This window comes from Desmodus rotundus, chromosome 13, assembly GCF_022682495.2.
Source record: "Desmodus rotundus isolate HL8 chromosome 13, HLdesRot8A.1, whole genome shotgun sequence".
NCBI lineage: Eukaryota > Metazoa > Chordata > Mammalia > Chiroptera > Phyllostomidae > Desmodus > Desmodus rotundus.
The window spans coordinates 92722611-92740370 of NC_071399.1; the positions used below are offsets into that span (position 1 = coordinate 92722611).

Below are 17760 nucleotides of genomic sequence, written 5' to 3' on the forward strand. Positions count from 1 at the left end.
CGAGTCCAGGTGAAGCGGATGGTATTTGAGAAAGAGCAGATGTAGGGAGAGGTCGCTCAGATATCATAGGTTTTAAAGGTCAAGGTAAGAAACCTGAAATTAGTTCAAGATAAATAGCAAACAATTCCTGTGACACATTTCGTAGGTGGTAAAGCATGTTATCCTGACCGCGTGCACACACGCGCGCACACACACACACACACACACACCCGTACGGGAGCTTAACCATGAGAAGAAGTCGGACACAGCAGTTTTATCAAGATTCTGCTAAGGCTCGGCCCCAAAACTGGGAAGAAAAAATCCACAGTGGTGATAAGAATGGAAAGCGAATTTGGGGGTAGTTTACTCCTTTGTCCAAAGGACACGTAAGGGGGATACTAAAGTCTTTGAAGGACAGTGAGGAACTGGGAGCTGAGCCCGAAAGCTTCCCTGGAGGCCAGTTCCAGAGCCAGCCCCTGTGCTTGTTTATGCGCTGAGGCCACACTAAAGCCCCACCCACAGACTCTGAAGTTCTCTCTTTTCTGCCGTGGCTGCCGGTGTAGTCCGCCTGCAGTGGGTTAAGAGACACGTGTGTGTGTGTGTGCGCGCGCTCAGTTTGGGTGGGAAGAGGGGGAGGAGCTCACGGACAAGGCAGCCTGAGCCCTGTGTGCTGGGAAGCCGGCCCGGTCGCAGGTCCACAGTTAATCCCGAACGCGGCCTTCCCTCCACACGCCTGCCCTGGCCTTTGACGGCCAGGCTCACCTAGGAAGCAGCTCTGCGCCCCGCTACTCACTGGAACCACTTCCTCACAGCCTCAGTGTCCCCAGATGTGCTGTGAGGACAACCCCACTGTCCTCTGCAAGGACGGGGTGGCGTGGGCACTCGGCACGTAGAGACACTGCGTGGACAGTGCCTACCGTTGTTGCCACCCGCGGGCTGCTTCTCAGCCTGTTTTTGAAGCTTGCATACTAACTACATGTTCTCATCTGCCGTTCGTCCTCTGGGTCTTTCATTTCGTGTGAATTTTTTGATCAACTCCGAGTTGCTAGCTCATCGTTCATTTAGTTAGGGTGTTATGGGCACTGCAGGGACCTAAGACACCGGTTGGCCAGCATCTTCTTGACAGTCCCGGCGGGGGGCAGGGCGGGGGGAGACGTAGCGCTCGGACCCAGTGCCAGTCGGCTGCAAGTGCGGTACTTCCCGGCGTGGTCGAGCTGCACGCAGGTCTTCTACCACCTCCCGTATGCCGACAACAGCCCAGGCCCGGCTAGACAGACACGCTGTGACTCACAGGCCCTCCCCCAGGAGCAGACCGAGTTCCCTGGTTACGAACAGACCGGGAAAAGCCGTCCTCTGCGACACTGAGTAAGAAGGTGCCATGTTCTGTCTCGAGAGCGTCGTGGAGGCGGCAGGCAGCGGGACAGGCCTCTGGAGCCGGACTCGTGGCTCTGGGGCCTTCGAGAGGTCACTTCACTTCTCTCTGCCTCGGTTTCTCCCCTGTGTGACGGGGACAGCGTGACGGGGGTGGTATGAGGGCTCAGCAGTCAGTGTGAGGGACTTAGACCCGCAGACCCTTAGGCCTGGCAGACAGTTCACTCTAGGGCGTGTGCAGAGGCGATGTAGTGAGTCATGGGTTTGAGCCATGTCATCGAGTCACAACAAATGGTGACAGTAAATGCGCCATGACTCCCTCCCTGAGATCCGAGCGCTCTTGGCCCGGCATACCGAGGCTGCGGGGCGATGGCGTGTGTGAAAGGAAACCACGCACGCTCATCGGTACGAGCACGAGACCTGTCAGGCGTGTTCTGTGAACAGAGCCTTCCCTGCATGTGTCTGGTCCAGCGTCAGTGGACTACCATTAGGTAGTAGACACTGTGAAGCATACACACACGCGTGTAGAAGACACACACATGTGTAAAAGACAAGTGTCAAGGTAGGCCCCCTGCGCGTGTCTGGTCCAGCGTCAGTGGGAGACCATTGTGCAGTAGACACTGTGAAACATATACACACACCCATAAAAGACACACACACGTAAAAGACAAACGTCAGGTAGGCCCCCGAGTAGCTGATGCCTGGTAGTAAAACCTCAGGAGCTGACCGCTGCGTGGAGGGAGGCCCTTCTGTGGAGTCAGCTGGGAGACTGGTGAGAGGGGCAGACGTGCAGGGAGCCCGTCTGCCCTCCCTTCACTCATTCGTTCTCTCGGGACTCAGCGAACAGGCACCCACCCCCCGCTGCCTCTCTGTCCAGCACCGCGCTAGAGGGGCGGGAGTGCAGGGGGTGGTACCACAGGCAGAGTCGCAGCCTTCTCGGAGGAGTCAAGTCCAAAGCCGAGCTGAAAACTCAGACAGTGGCCAGAGCTCCGTGCGGCCGCACACGCAGCAGTTAGCACAGTAGAAGGGCCGGGCCAAGCCGCAGAGGGCACGCCCAGCTGCTCCGCGACGCTGGACCCAGATGTCCTTGGGACGCCCCAGCCACAGAGCATGGGCCTCCATGGGGACTCACACGGGTTATAGAGGACAGATGGGGAAATGCGGGTCTGTACCCCGCGTGGTAACTGAGATAAATCAAACTGGGCGGCCCTCGTCCTGTAGTAACGGGAACACACAAGCGTTTCCCAAGCGTTCCAAGCTTGCGTTTACGCTGCATTCCCTTTGGCATGGCCTTCCCCTCTGTGACCTGCATGCGCCCTCCCAGTTCTCTGCAGCGTTCAGCAGGCAGAGGAGGTGAGCAGACGGAACCCAGACGAATGCGGCGGCGTGGGGCACGCGTGTGAACCCCTGAGCTCTCCCTGCTGTAGAGAGCTTTGCCTCCGATTCTGCACCGTTCCAGGCCCCAGCAATTTGTTCTCTGTATTCTGCCAGACCAACACGATGGGGGATGTGAGCAGATTAAAGCCTCCTGATATGTTAATAAATTACCCTCACAGCGTTCCCATGCCTCACTGAATTTCCTAACAGGAACTTCTTACAAATGGGCTAGAAACCCAAGACTCTCCTGTATAAAACTCATTAATAAACAAGAGTTTAATGTGTGAAAATATATCATATTATATGCCTAATGAGAAAATGACATTTGAAGTATAGTAATATAATTTGAAGGAAAAATGACTCAAATGCAATACTCTTGTGGTGAAGAGATGGCCACTAAGAGGCACGTGCGATTCTTGTGATTAATGCTGCGAATGAACAAATTAATAGGGTTCGCTGCTCTTTAAAGATCAAGGGAGAGTTGGAATACGGGGATGATGTTAACCAGGCACATTCTAAACATCTCGGACAACAAACCAAGTTGCTCCTCAGCAAAGACTGGGGTCCAAGTAATAACTCCTAGTGCTCAGTAATTCTGGAATGTGTGTCTGTAAACAACACGTAATTTGTGTATTCTTTACTGCATAGAAAAAATTAACACGCTATGAAATGAACAGTCCTAAGAAGAAGTTGAAAGTTCTTTTCTTTATACCCAACATAACACTGGCTTCATGAAATTCTATGTCGCATTAGTTAGAACTTTTGAATGAAAGCTTCCAACATTCCAGCTCAAATTAGCTTGAACGATACATCAGTGTTATTGGTTCTGAGAACTGATAAATTCTGAGGAAAATGTGGTTTCCAGCAAGATTTTCTTCAGTAATGCAGACAATGCTGCCAAGGACCCGGTTCTTTCCATGGCTCTGCTCTGCCTTCCCCACTGTGGGCGTCGTACTCACCCTATGCTAGATGGCCTCCAGTAGCCCCAAGCACTCCCTTTATTCGCAAAATGGCTGCAGCAGCTCCGAACCTCATATCATACTCCCCAAAGGAAGAGAGCATTTTCCCAAATAGCTCTCGTGAAAAACAGAAGAAACTTTTCCTTCCCAGAAGTCCCAGAAAATGCCTCCTCGTGTTGTCGTTGGTGCTACTGAAGGAGACTGGAATCTGTGGACTGGAAACAAGAGAAGCCAGCCGTGTCTCATGGTCGGAGCTGGAGGTAGAGTTGGGGTCACGGAATACCCCGTCTAAGAATGCTGGGGTGAGTGTTGCCCAGAGGAAATTCGGACTCCTGTTTCCGGAAGCAAGTGGGCCTGGTGATGAGCAAACAGCTCTCCGATCTGAAGAGCCCAGGACAGGGTGTCTGAGAGTGTGTCCTCCACGAGCTCTGCAGTCTGGAGGACAGCAGGTAGGCTTCAGGTGTGCGTGTACACACAGCTGTGCCGTCGGAGGGGCTGTGCGGGGAGCACCTGGGAGGCACTGGAGGGGGGCGCCGGCGCTCCAGGGACTGTCGCTGGTTACGAGGGAAAGACCCGCAGGCAGTGGGCTGCTCACTACAGATGCACGGCCGCCGCGTGTGAGCAGCTCACGGCGTCAGAGATAAGTCCGTCATGACGCTAACGAATCCTACACTTCAAAGCCTCTCAACTCTCCGGGGCTGCTGCTTCTACGTGGCTCCTGACTCTGTGTTCACAGTTTCACCTTCGTTTTCTTAAAGAGCCCCTCTCCTGCACATTGCTTGAGTCTCAGCGAACTAGATCACCGTCTGTGCAGAGGAAGGAGCTGTCTCTGGAGCAAGCCCGGGTGGCTCCCTGTAAGAGGCAAATGAGAGGAGTGCCTACAGGTATCAAACAGCTGGGCACACCTGGTTACATTTCTTCCCCTATCTGATCTAGGTCCACAATTCAACCGTCAGACGCCTGCCTTGCATGCGTCCCAGAAAGCATTCTGCCAGGTGGGCAAAGCAGTGGTGGTTTTGAGTACGTCACAAACGCTTATTGGGAAAAAAACTTTTTTTTGCTATGAGAAACAGAGTAAATGAAAATAGTATCTGTGTGCCAGACCCACTAGTGCTGGGGCTCCGATGGCAGGCACAGGACAAGGACGCGCCTGGAGGCAGCCTCCTGGCTCCCGCCCAAGGCCGCTGGGCCACAGGGTCCAGGGCCTGGGGCCCTTTACACAGGAAGCCGAGTCCTTCTAGTCTCTTTCCTGGACGCTGGGAGAGGTCGACTCTGGAGTCGTTGAACCTTCTCTGTGTTCTGTGTGTCAGTGTGAGAGCCGAGGGTTAGGAAAACGAGTGAGCAGTGGTACGAGGAAGAACGCAGGCCTCGTTCAGACGTGGCTGCGACACGCGTCCTGGGCTCTCAGCTCGTGCCGCTTCTCAACGTGGACACGCACCGTCTGCGCGACGGGGCCGTGGAGGGAGCGACACGCACTGAGCACAGGTGGGGGTCCCAGCGTCCTGCCCGACACGCGGCAGGCCTCCCGTGGCTGGAGCTGCAGAGCAGAGCTCCGCACCTGTCAGCTGAGAGTCCGCCGTCTTCGGCGTCACTCAGAAATCCAGCACGAGATTATTTCCCTTAGTTTTGTTCTAATAAGAGAAAAAGCAATACCTTTTAATAAGTGTAAAATCATTTTTCATGTGACGAATACTGTTGAAGTTGAATATTTACTAAAACTCGAGAAGCACATTTATTCCGACCGAAATGCCATCATCTGTAGCACCCCTAGTCTGTCTTTGCCCACTTCACGGAGTGGCTGAAGAGCCCGGGAGCGTGAACGCGCCTCAGTAACTTTTATTCACCCCCCATTCGATTGGACTCACGGGTTCAAGTTTTATTTACTCCGTGTGGAGGTCCGAGGTTGTGGCTTTTTGTTTGACGTGACAGCGAATGATGCGAGCTGTCACTGATTTATCCTCTTGGTATTTGAACGGATCTTTCCTATGGAGATGTGACCCTGAGCTAAGAGCTCTCTCAAAACGCCACGGGAGGTAGCGCGTCGGATCTGGCCAGAGTCACGCGCGTTTCACCCTCAGGAAGCCAGGCCTGCTGTCCCAGCGTGAGCGGAGGGCTCCCGGTCCCCAGGCCGTGCTCTGGCAGGTGAATCGTCTGGAAGCCAGGGCCTGTGCAGACGGACGTGACCGTGAGACATCACGCACACACACGTGTTCACTGAGTGGAAAAATAACGTTTTGTTAACCCAGGAGTGGCTGACTGACATGATGATGAGCATCACCATTTCCCCAAATTATTGCGCTACTTAAAAGAGGAAGCGGTGATGCCAGAGGCGTCGGGGCGTGATGATGGGGAAGGATGCGCTCAAGTGCGAACCGCCTCGGCCGTGCGCCCGCCGCACAGGGAGGGCTTTCCCGTGTTCGTGGGGGCGCCGGCCCGGCCACGGGGGTGGGGGCCGCAGTCCTGTCGTTTTCCTTCTCAGCTTAGGTAACCGCGTCTCAGGAACTCAGTTTTACCCACGGTGACATCCACATAATGCTGACGTTTTGGCAGTAAAACATGAAGGACGGGCACAACCACTGCGTATGTTCAAGTAGCTGACTGTGTTGATGTAAAACAGATTAGAAGATCAAAACGTGAATGTGTAAATTTAATTATACCCCATCTGCCAAAAAACACCTACTGCCGAGTTTGAAAATCACTCAAATATACGTTGACTTGTCTTAACGTTTACTGTGAAAATCGTTTTTGCTAAGCGTGCTTACGGTGCAGCGTTGCAGGAGAAGTGTTATTTGAGGTGAATAACGATCGGCAGGGGGTGGACACTGTTGTAAACTCAGGGAAGGATCGAAGCTGAGGGCGTGGTGTGTAGGGGGCGTGTAAACGGGCACCGATTTCATTCCTGATTGCACTCATCCACTCACTCTTTGCTTACGTGAGCGTCCACTGCGCGCCCACTTCCTGCCAGGCCCTGGAGACGCAGACACTAAGAGCCGGCTCACACCCCGGAGAGTTCACAGTCACTTTCAGGGACCGGGGGCATCACTGTGCTCTTCTCCTTCCACTCAAAAGGAAGAAAGAACCGAGAGAAGGGTGGACAGAGGGAAAAAGTGGACACGCAGACACTGTGGTGGCCAGAAACAGTGGGGCAGGGGTGTTGGTTTTTATCTCCCCTCTCGTTTCCTGGAGACACGTAGTGGGGGGCAGGGAGCTTTGAGGGTTTGAGCAGAGCCCCCCAACCTGTCCTGTGCTGTGTCTGCTGACACTGCAGGTCCCCTAGCCTCCATGCTGGCTCCTTCCCGTTCAGCCAGTTGTTGTGCCCTTGCCGGGGCGGGGGTGGGGGTGGGGGTGGGGAGGACACAGCAGAGCCTGTTATGCTCTGAGGGATGTAAGCTGTTAAAGAAGGGACTGGAAACCACAGGAGCCTTTTCTAGCGCCTGCTCTTAGAGGAGACCGCGCCCCTGGAAAGGGAGAGCCTGTTCCAGGCGCTGGGATGGGACCAGCCGCGGGTCACATCTAAAGGGGGCTTTATCCCCGCAAAACCGGGCCAAAGCGAGTCTCCTTTACCCTTGGTGCCACCTGAGACAGCACAGCAACCAGAGGGGTCCTGAAGCCAGCGCACAGGCCCCTCACCGCCCTCCTCCCTCACACACCCGGAGCTTTCAGAACTGACAGCGGAGATGTAAGGTGCTTCATTTGTACCTCCGTTGTTCTGTGGAAACACGGTGGGTTTCCGCTGAGATGTCTGAAACTCGTTTTCTCAGGAAACATTCCGGGGTAGCAATGACAGTAACAGCCCGAATCTGACGTGCTCTTGTCACGTGCCAGGCACCCGCTCCCAGGCAGGTTTCCGCACTTCTCCCCCGCAACCCTGTGACGGGGCGATGCGCTGGCGTGTGTGCTGCACTTCCCTCGCTTGCTTCCTGTCACTCCCCCCTCCGCCAGGGAAGCAGAGTACACTTCCAGCTTTCCGTGCAGCCTCGTGGCCGATCTATCTCCTAGGTGCCCGCCACCTTCCCTAAGCACCCGGCACGGGGAGCAGTCACGTCGGACACAAGCAGAGGACCTGCGCCTCGTGCTGTGTGGGGCCAAACACCTGAGACGGTGCCGGTGAACTTGGGTAATCGAAGTGCGACTTTGTCTCGAAGTCTTTCTTTCTTGGTCATGTAGTGGTACTTGCTTACCCTGTGGAGGACTGTAAACGGGAAGTGCTCTCAACTCCAGCCAGCACAATGCAAATCTTACCCGTCGTTACGTCAAGGCTTTGCTGCTTCAGGTTCCGACTCTCCAGAAAGCAGGTGGGAGCTGTGCCGCGATTAGCTGGGCCCCACCTGAAGGGGAAGGGCCACGGCAAGCAAACTAAGAGCGAGTGTAAAATTGCAACTGGGAGGTTGGATCTGTTGAAGAGAACCAAGTCTTCACACATTTTAGAAACCCAGATTTTCAAATTAAAAGACTTCTTACCTATACGAACATCCCAAGACATAGGTACTATGAAAAGGACTTAGTGTGAACTTGAAAGATTTGCTTAGTTTTACACTCCATTTTTATTTTATTTGGACTTTTTTATTATAAAAAATTTTTAACTAGAAGAGAAGTACCAACCACAACCAATTTATCCAATACTTAGAAGGCATAATTATTAACATGTTAGCATGTTTTATTTTGCTGAACTATTCTAAGGTCAGTTGAAGTGTCATACTTTACCTGGAAGTAGTGTGAAAAATAAACATTTTCCTACAGAACCAAAAAACTGCCATCACACCTAACAAAACCTGCAGTAACCCCTTACTACTGTCTAACACTGTGCCCCGTGACCAACTTTCCTTACTCCCCCCACACAGTGGTAAACCTTGGTTTGCTCAGCCGGGATTCGGGCACGGACTACACATTACATTTGATTCTTCTGTCACTCGCGGGTGCTTTAGGCTAGAATAGCTCCCACCCCCTCCTTTCTGTGTGATGCTGATTGGTTGGAGCGGCCTGCCAGTTATTCTACAGAAGATCTCCACTGTCCTCCTCCTTCTGTTGACGTTTGACTTGTTTCAACTCGTAAATTTTTGATACGTGATTATTCAAATGTCAGTGAAGATTGGTAACAGGAATTTACTTCCATTTGGAAGTCCCTGGTCTGTATTGTTTGCTAGCTGAAATGTGAAGTTACTGTAATTGATTAAAATTTATACAGGTGAAAATGTCCACATTTGAAAGCTACTTCTGGGTCACAGAACTGATAAAGCCACAAGTTTTCTACATGAGATAAACCAAATTCTTGCTCAAACAGTAGAAAGGGGGGAGGGAAGACAGAAGATCTCCATTATTCCACTCCCCAGAGGGAACCGTTCTTAATGTCTATTCTTCAAAATTTTTCGTCTGAATGTGTAAGGCAAAATGTATTACATGTACACTGTAAATATATACTCAGAGTGCTAAGCAACTACAGGAAGCAGCTGCCTGCGTAAGTAAAGTGCATCTCAGCCACACCCTGGGGTTCTTAGAGGAGCAGCGATGCTGCCGTCAGATGCTGCCTCTGCGAGTGCCTCTGCAGGCCTGCCCCAGCCACGGTGACGTCACGCCACTCCCCCAAACTGCTGGGGTTCCCTCCGAGGACTCCGACTCAGATCTCCACTCCCGCCGCTTGAGCCCTCCCACGCCCCCGAGCACACTCACCCCGTCATGGTGCTCACCACGCTGGGCTGTGAGGGCAGTGTCCGAATGGCCTCTGCCCATCCCTCACCTTGCGCCCTCAACTCTTCCCCAGTCCACTGTGCTGTGGCCACACTGACTTTCCTTCTGTCCCCTGAACTACCTGTCAGGCCCCCGGGCGCCCCCGCCCTGGCCCGCTCTGTCTAGTGTTCACTGGGCTGGTGCGCCCTGGTCGCTCACACCTCTGTTCCGAGGCCCCTGCCGAGAGACACCTCCTCCACTGTCCTGGTGGTGGTCTGGTTGTCGCGAGAGCACTCATGGCTGGTGCCGCCTCCTTCACCTGCTGGTTTACGTAGCTTTCCTCTGTCTCTACGCCTTACGCCAGGGTCAAGAGTAACTCCTGACTCACAGCAGGCATGCGCTGCTTATCAAATGGCTTCGTCTTGGAACTTTTCAGGTCAGGCTTTCTGGGGACATGCATCGTGTACGGCAGTGTGGGTGTCACATCATCTGTTTAACTAGGCTCTTCTTGGGTATTTAGGCTTCTAGTCTTCTGTTGGTTGTTTTTGCCATTTGAAGAAATGCTTTGAGAAGTATCTTTGTATCCAATTCTTTCCATACTGTAAATTCCTTGACGTATAATTACTGGATCGAAAGCAAGTGCACACTGAAAAAATATTACCAGTTTTGCCCATGAGAAACGTATACTCCCTGTACTCCTGCCAACAGTACTATGCCGTACACATTTTGTACCACCTCGGCCAGCACTAAGTATTGTGAAACCTAACAGTTATGACAATCTAATGAATAAAAATAGTTTTTGTTTGATATTTTAAGAACTGCCAGTGTACTTCTGACTTTGGGTTACAGTAACCCAAAGTCAACTAAAAACTGGATTTAATTGAAAACACAAAGTTTTTGTTGGTCTTTGTAACTGAGAAGTACTGGGGTGGGTCGGTTCAGGAGACCTGGGGCCCAGGACGCACCAGGGCCCCAGGGCGCCACAACTCTGGTGTCCCCCACTGGCTTAAAGGGCACATGGGCCTCCTGCCTGCGGGACATCAGGGATGCCCTTGCGGCCCCATGGAGACAGAGGCTGCTCCTTCCCCAGGGCGTTCCAGCCCAGCTTTACTGGGGTAACACGGGTCACATGCCCGTCTCTGCCCAGTCTCGGTAGCCATGTGGACAGAACAAGCTGATCGGCAGGCCTGGGCCACATGCCCAGCGAGGGGGTCAGGTGATGGAGTCTGCCCCGGAGGACCCCGAACAGGGTGGGAGAGGGTCATGAAGGAGGGGTAATGGGTGCTGAACAGAAAGAGCAGACGCCCCGACACTGTGTGAGCCGGTGCTGTTCCTACATGTACTAGAAATTTGCCTGTTAATTGCCTTCTTATTTGCTCATCTGTTTACTTACATTGTTCATTCGTTTCTTACTGATATGTAAAAGTTCTTTCCCCCCCAAAAAATAGCCCTTTATCATAAGTGTTATACATATTTTTCACTTTGTCATTTGTCTTCTGATTTTGCCTAAAAGTTTTGTCTAGAAGTTTCATAGGGAAATGTAAAATATCATACCTATAATCAGATCAACACGCCTTTGTTCGTTTGGCGTTTACTAGGCCCCTGGAAAGAGCCAGGTACTGTGTTAGGTGCTGAGATGACAGAGGTGAATGAGACATTGGACATGCCCTTGAAGGGCTAGTGTACTGGGGGAAGAGTTATAAACCCGCCTAACTGTTACCAGATGGTGTCGTGCGGGCCTTCGCGGAGGAAATTGGAGCTGCTTCCGGAAGAAGGCGTGGAAACTCCGCGGTCAGATGAAAGGAGAGGCAGGGGCTCACTTGAGCACAGGCATGGATTCTACGGTGTCTTACTGAGAAGCCCACAAACAAAGCTCTGTAGCTCCCAGAGGGAAAAGCAGAAAAGGCGAGAATCCCTGAAGCCTGTCCTGTGGATTCCCAAGGCCACAGTGGCTATCGTGAACAATAACAAGATAACTTAAACACAGTACAAGCTCAGATGTGTTGAGAGTATTAAGGTAACTAAGAGTAACCCTTGGAAGCCAAGCAAACGGCACCCACTGCACCCAGCTTCACGTTGGGTCCAGCACAAAGCTGCAGCGGGTTCTGGAACACGGAGAACCTCTCACCGGCCATGTGGCCTTGATTCGACATTTCTTCCCTTCGTGGTCCTCACCTATAATGTAAGGGCGCCAGACAGTAGGCCGGTAAGCTTTGTTCCCCTCCCGAGGATCCGTGAGAGATAAGGAATTAAGCTCACGGTTACTTACGAAAGAGAGAAATGGCATCAGGTCAGAATTTCCCGTTCAGAGAAGAGGCAGCGCGGTGTCGCGGGCAGAGGGGAGACACAGGTGCTGCTTCCTCATCACGGAACTGGGCTCCTCGTGAACGTCTTGCCCACCTTGGAGACTCAGGAAGATCCACGTAGAAAGTGGATGTGAAGACAATGCCTAGTGCAAACCCCAGTGCCACCAGCACATGCCCAGCGGCCGTGAGCTCCCACCGCTGGTGCAAGGAGGCCCCGCGCCGTGCGCCCCAGGAGCAGGTTCAAGTTTTTATCTACAAGAACTCAGCGTTACTGATATTACTGGAATTGGGTCTCTGACACCGCCTTCCAAGCATTTTCTGCTCTTAAAAACTGGAATCTATTTTAATGGCATTGGCCGTGCCGCAAAGTGATCTACATTTGGTTTTGATTTATTTATTTAAACCCCGCGGCCCCACCCTCAGACTTCTGTGTTCTCCGAAGTCCTCTCCACACCTCACAGGGCACCGCTTACCCAGTAAACATTCCAATCTAAACATTTCTGTTGCTCATGTTGGGTGCATCTAATTTATTAATTTAGATACCAGTCCCATAAAACCGGCTTGATAAAACCCATAAGGTTTTATAACTACAAGTATATCAATAGATTAAAGTACAGAAGGGAAAGACGAGAGAAAAATGAAATCAGATCAGAAGTTAGCACTCGGAAACATGCACCGTAAGGGTTGTAACCAGAAGTTTTCAAACTACATTCCAGGGAACACGTCTGTTCCCTGTCAACAGTTACGAGAACAGAAAGAAGGATGAGGTTCTGGGACGGACAGACAGACAGAGCGCAGGACAGAATCAAAGTTTCAGTAGCAATAGTGCTTCCCAGAGCCTTTCATCAGGTGAGGCCCTGGGAGCACCTGTCAGGGTTTTTGTCCCATGTAATAAAATCAGTTTTTCACAAAGTTTTTCATAATACTTAAGGCTGAGACAGATTTCTCCCTTTAATATTCAAAAAGGAGAAACTGAGTAATTAATAAAAGCCTCAACACTGATTGAATAAATTTAATAATCTTTCGTGTAGATATGGTAACGTTCCATGTATAATATTCTTCTAATTTTGTGTTGAAAGAGTGTGTTTGCAAGCTATGTAGACTTTATAGCAGTTACAGAAATTGAATTAAAATAATAGTGTCGTAGAATTTTTTTTTATTTTTCCATTTTTATTGGCGTTATTTTCTGTTCTCTGTTACAGTGTCAACTTACATAAACTCACAAGGACAAAATAATAATAAATGTAACGGCAAGATCTAAACTTTCAATTAAGCCTTTTCACACCAAAACCCATAAAAGTGTAGACAGAGGCGGCTAGGTGTGCGTGCCTCCCGTCTGCGGCAAAGGAAGTCTGGCGATTGTAACAAAAACTGAAGGGGGTGACAAAATGAGCCTACAAATGGCATTCAGTGCCGTCGCTCTTTCACAAGAAGCCTTGCCTTACTCATTTCTAAATTCCAATGGTATTGACATCGCATTATTTGCTCAAATTTTAAAAGGATAACAAAGTTATACACAAGTGATCATTTATACATTGGTAAATAGGTAGAGGATAGACATTTTGTGTTATAAACTTCGTTTCCAAATGCATTCGATAAAGATTCAAAATCAGAAATTTACTTGAAGAACTTACTAATGAAGCCCTGGCCAGGGAGCTCAGTTGGTGGAGCATTGTCCCCAAACGCCACGGTTGTGGGTCGACCCCCAGTCAGGGCGCAGACAGGAGCCAGCCCATGGATGCTTAGACAAGTGGTACCACAAACTGTGCTCTCTCCCCCCCAGCCCTCCTCCTTTGCTCTCCCTTCCTCTCTCTTTCTAAAATCAATCAATACATTTTTTTCAAAGTTGCTAACGAAGGCACACGCAGACCTTAATCCTGTGCAGCTGTTTTCTACAAAGTATCGTTGTGTAGAACACGCCGATGAGACTCTCTGATGAAACTTGAGTAAAATAAAAAGTATAAATATTTACTTTGTCCCTTTCCAGTAGTTGAGGAGAGAGCTGGAAAGGATTAGAGGGAGGGCCGTGTCCCTTTTTTAAGCTTGTCTTGTGAGGTCCGGCAGGGCAAACGGGATCCGATAAGGCCCGCCCTTCAGGGCTGTGTGGCCTGCCGTGCCCTCGGAAGGCCGCTCACAGGTCGCAGACGGAGAACGCCTCGGCCACGTTAAACGTTTGCCGAAGCGCGCTTATGATAGTGAGTTAGAAACGCAGGCATCGGCAGGACTAGGAACATGCAAAATAAATAGGCCGTTTCCAGTGAGACTCTTGCTGTCTCTGTTACTCGGTCATAGCAGGACTCACATCTGTTCCACTACGTAAGTGCCTTCCACCAAAAAAGTTAATCGCGTTTTAAATACTGTTAATTTTACACAACATTTAATGAAACTACATGACTTTTTTTACATCTGAATAAAAAGATTTGAGAGGTACCAGTGAGATTAACACAATGAAATTTTGATCCTTAGAACATTTTAAAAATATACTTAAAACAGTTTTTAAAAAGTAAATTATTAAATTGTTTAGTTTGTGTTAAGTCATAATTGAGTTGAAGAAAAATGAACATGATTTACAGATAATTTTAATATTCAGAATAAAACCCTTGCAAATAAGAATTTATTGTGGAAAGTCTGAGAGACCTATAACTGCTGACAACATGTGTTGTTTGGTTTATTCCCCAAGGACCAAGACAAAAAGCTTACAAGCAGTTTCTGAGTGAATGTTTCTCTCTTAGGCAACATTATTTGTTCCATTGAAACACTAATTTTCTACCACTTCTCTTGTTCAAAGGAAGCCTGGGGGAGGGGGGGGGGCGGGAATGCACAGTTACCTAGTACGACGAAAATTTGAAATAAAGGAGTTATGCATTGTACTTAGTGTTCATCGTGTGCTTTCTCTCTATGTTTAGAGTGTGCAACCTCAGGTGAAATAATGTGGCTCTTAGGTGCTGTAAGAGGGGACTCCGTACCAGTTAAGCCAGAGTCAGACAAAGACTTAGGCTGAGGCAGTTGGCTGTTTGAAGTCATGAGGACTGTGTGCTCACAATCTTGGCGATGAGTGAGTGTGCTCAGAAAGCGGAGGAAGCGATCTAGTCAACACAAGCCTCGTCGAGAGGACACCACACATGGCGTCCTGCGGCGGTGCCCCACTGTAGGGTCAGCGCGACCTTCTGACCGGTGGCGCGGCAGTGCCGACAGCAGAGGCCTCCCAGGCACGCTTCCCCGGGGCCTGAATTGCCCGAACAGCTCCGTCAGCCAGAGCCGTAGAGCTGCAGCTTAACGTAATCAAACAGGCACAGGCTCCTTCTGCAGTAACAGGGCAGGACCCCCGTCCCACATGGGAGACACCGGCTTTCTCACCGTGGGTGGCAGGCTGAGCCAGGTTCTCTCACGTGCCGGCCGCTGCGCGTTGTGGCTGGAGCTCTGTGGCCAAGCTAGCTGTGCCGTCTGGTGGGGAGGTAGCAGGAAACCACTGTAAAAGCTGGGCTTCGTTTTAACAGTTGGAGCTGTGCGTCCCTGCTAATCGACCTCAGTGAAACGCTAGTAAAACCTAGAAACCCTGCGAGCATAAATAGCCTCTTGGAGTGATCTTCAGCAAGTGTAGCGATCCGTTTTTAACATCAGAGTTACCTGTGGTAAAAATACAGCATTGCTGTGTGTTCTAGGGTTAAAGTAAACGAACGGTAAGTACTGCAGCACAAAGAGATACTAAGTAGAGTGACTAACAGGACTGTTAGTAACAAGGCGCTTCCTCTCCCTTCACAGCCCGTCGGTGCTTTGAACCCCAAGAGGGCCGTGTTCTATGCGGAGCGCTACGAGGCGTGGGAAGACGAGCAGAGCCCGCCCTGCCACTACAGCACGCACTACTCCACCGCCACGTCCGCCCTGTCCTGGCTGGTTCGCATTGTGAGTGCCTTCCCCCGGGGCTGCGGCGGCAGACTGCCGAGCAACCGAGTACACTTACTTGTTCCAAAGACAGGAGGCCAGCAGAGTGGGAGGTTTCAAGCCCTAGCAGCACTGAATCCTTTTTTTTTTTATGAGTTGTGTCTTTTGCAAAACTGGGTTGGGGAGATTGAGTGTTATGAACTTCTTAACCCCACGGCAGTTCTAGAAGGAGCCAAAGTTCCGGAGTGGGGGCTGCGTCTTTGCTGCCCGCTGCTCCCTCTCCCGCTGACCATCCCCAGCTGACTGCCCCCCTCTGTCTTGGCCTTCCTTCTTGGGCAGTCTATTTTGAAAACAGTTTGTAAATGTTCTGAAGACTTTATTTTGTCTCTTTCTCATTCTTCTAAGATACACACGTATTCCAGTCTCTTTGACCTACTTACTTAATTAGTGTCGCCTTCCTGCTCCCCTCCCCAACTCAGCGGTTTCCCCCCACTTCTCAGGCTGCTTAGTCAGGTCAGTGTGCCCCCGAGCTGGTCTCTGAGCCCCTCTCCCAGCTGGCGCTGGTGGATTGGGGTTGCTCCCCATCACTCCCTCCAGGCCTGACGGAGGCCAGGAGTTGGGGGCTGGGGCTCCCCATCCCTTCTGACGCACCCGCGGCATCGGACACCACTGCTCACTGTCTTCTTTTGGAAATCCCGCCCCCTGGTCCCTGCCCCGTCTCCCTCGCCCCTTGCCAGCTACCCTGCCACGCTCACCCTCAGGTCTCTTTTTCTCGAGTCTCTGTCCCCCGGGAGCTCCTCCACACCTCGTCTGGCCCGCGTCTCTCAGCTACAAGCGAGTGACCTCCAGCGCCTGTCCTCGCAGACACCTCTCCTGAGCCCCTGACCCGTGCTCCCTGTACGTGTGCGTCTGTCTGTCCTGCCGAACCTTTCTGCCCGGACACCTCCCAACACCATGAGCACCGTCTCTGAACACGGGCTTCCCACCTCCCCGCAGACCTCCTGTGTCCCCGCTGCCTTTTCCGTCTAAATAAACGGCTGCTCGCCGCCCCCCTCCCCGTTACCCAGTGTAGGTGTTCCCCCCTGTGTCACCCCCCTCACAGGCAGTCAGCTGTCGCGTCCCACGGCTCGGCCAGCTCGGTATCTCTGCCGTCTGCCGTCTGTCCTCTGTTAGCTCTGGCATGTCTGACGGCAGCGTCCCAGCGCTTTCCGTGGGGGGGGGGGGACCCCGCGCAGACTCTGGGCCAGTCTCTGCTGTAGGCTTGCCTTCTTCGGTCTGGTCTAGTGAAGAGCAGTTACTGGAAGCTGGTGGCCTGATTTTTTCCCACCGGCACCCGAGGAATATTCTAGAATGCTAAGTCAAATCTGTAAATCAGTGCAGTCAGGGATGTTTGCTCTCCTTACCAAAACACACTTTGGACCACTCGGCCTCCTGAGGCTGACTCGCTTCAGAGAGGCAGGGCCCGGTGGTGGCAGGGTGGTGGCTCACAGGCGATTGTGCATCTGGGCCACGCCCCTCCTGTCCCAGAGACACCTCAGACTGGGGCCAGCTGTGGTTTGGAGCCCTCCTCAGGCTTCCTCTGCGCAGGGAGGAGACCTTGAACTTCTCCTCCACGGATACGCAAATGCGCAGTGTGACTGTGTGTGAAGGAACTGCAAGTCACTGACGAGTGAGACACTGCGAACAGTCTCTGTTCTCACAGAGTGTTTGTTGGAATTCTGATTCCACTTCACTGAACACAAGTTTTGTGTTTTTCATAACCCTAAACCAGCACGGGACGTTTAGGTTAGCTAGTTTATAAGAAATCCAGCCCAAAGCTTATTTAAAAAAATACACTCCGTAATTATAAACTAAAGGAAAAGACAGAACTTTCTTTTATAGACCAAAGTTACTTGTCTGACTTGTTCAAAAATACACCTTAATTATGGGAACCTGGTTTTTTTCTTTTTTACAAAAATGTTGCAGAGCTAGCAGTTTCTTAAGAAATATTTTTTAACTCTAGCACTTGAAAGTATAACAAGTTTTATTTCTTTATTTTCTGTTTATTTGAGGGAATGTTAGATTTATGTAAGCGCCCTTGTACCCCTGTAAACCAATCTGAACAGAATACCTGTAGTTTATGGGCTGTGATAACTTACTAATACTCTCCAGACATAGGAAAATAGTCCACGCTCACGGCAGAAGGAGAGACTTTCCTGAGTTACTGACCCACCGAGAACGAG

The 17760-nt window shown here is 51.1% G+C and overlaps 1 protein-coding gene across 5 annotated transcripts in view; it reads left to right on the top strand.

Annotated features, from left to right (window-relative positions):
- The window catches only part of NBEA (neurobeachin), a 470020-nt gene that overhangs the window by 393695 nt on the left and 58565 nt on the right, over positions 1-17760 (top strand). For all 5 annotated transcript variants that reach the window (XM_053916392.1, XM_053916393.1, XM_053916394.1 and 2 more), the window contains one exon: positions 15419-15559. In XM_053916392.1, the coding sequence (XP_053772367.1) occupies positions 15419-15559 (141 nt within the window). The remainder of the gene's footprint in view (positions 1-15418; positions 15560-17760) is intronic.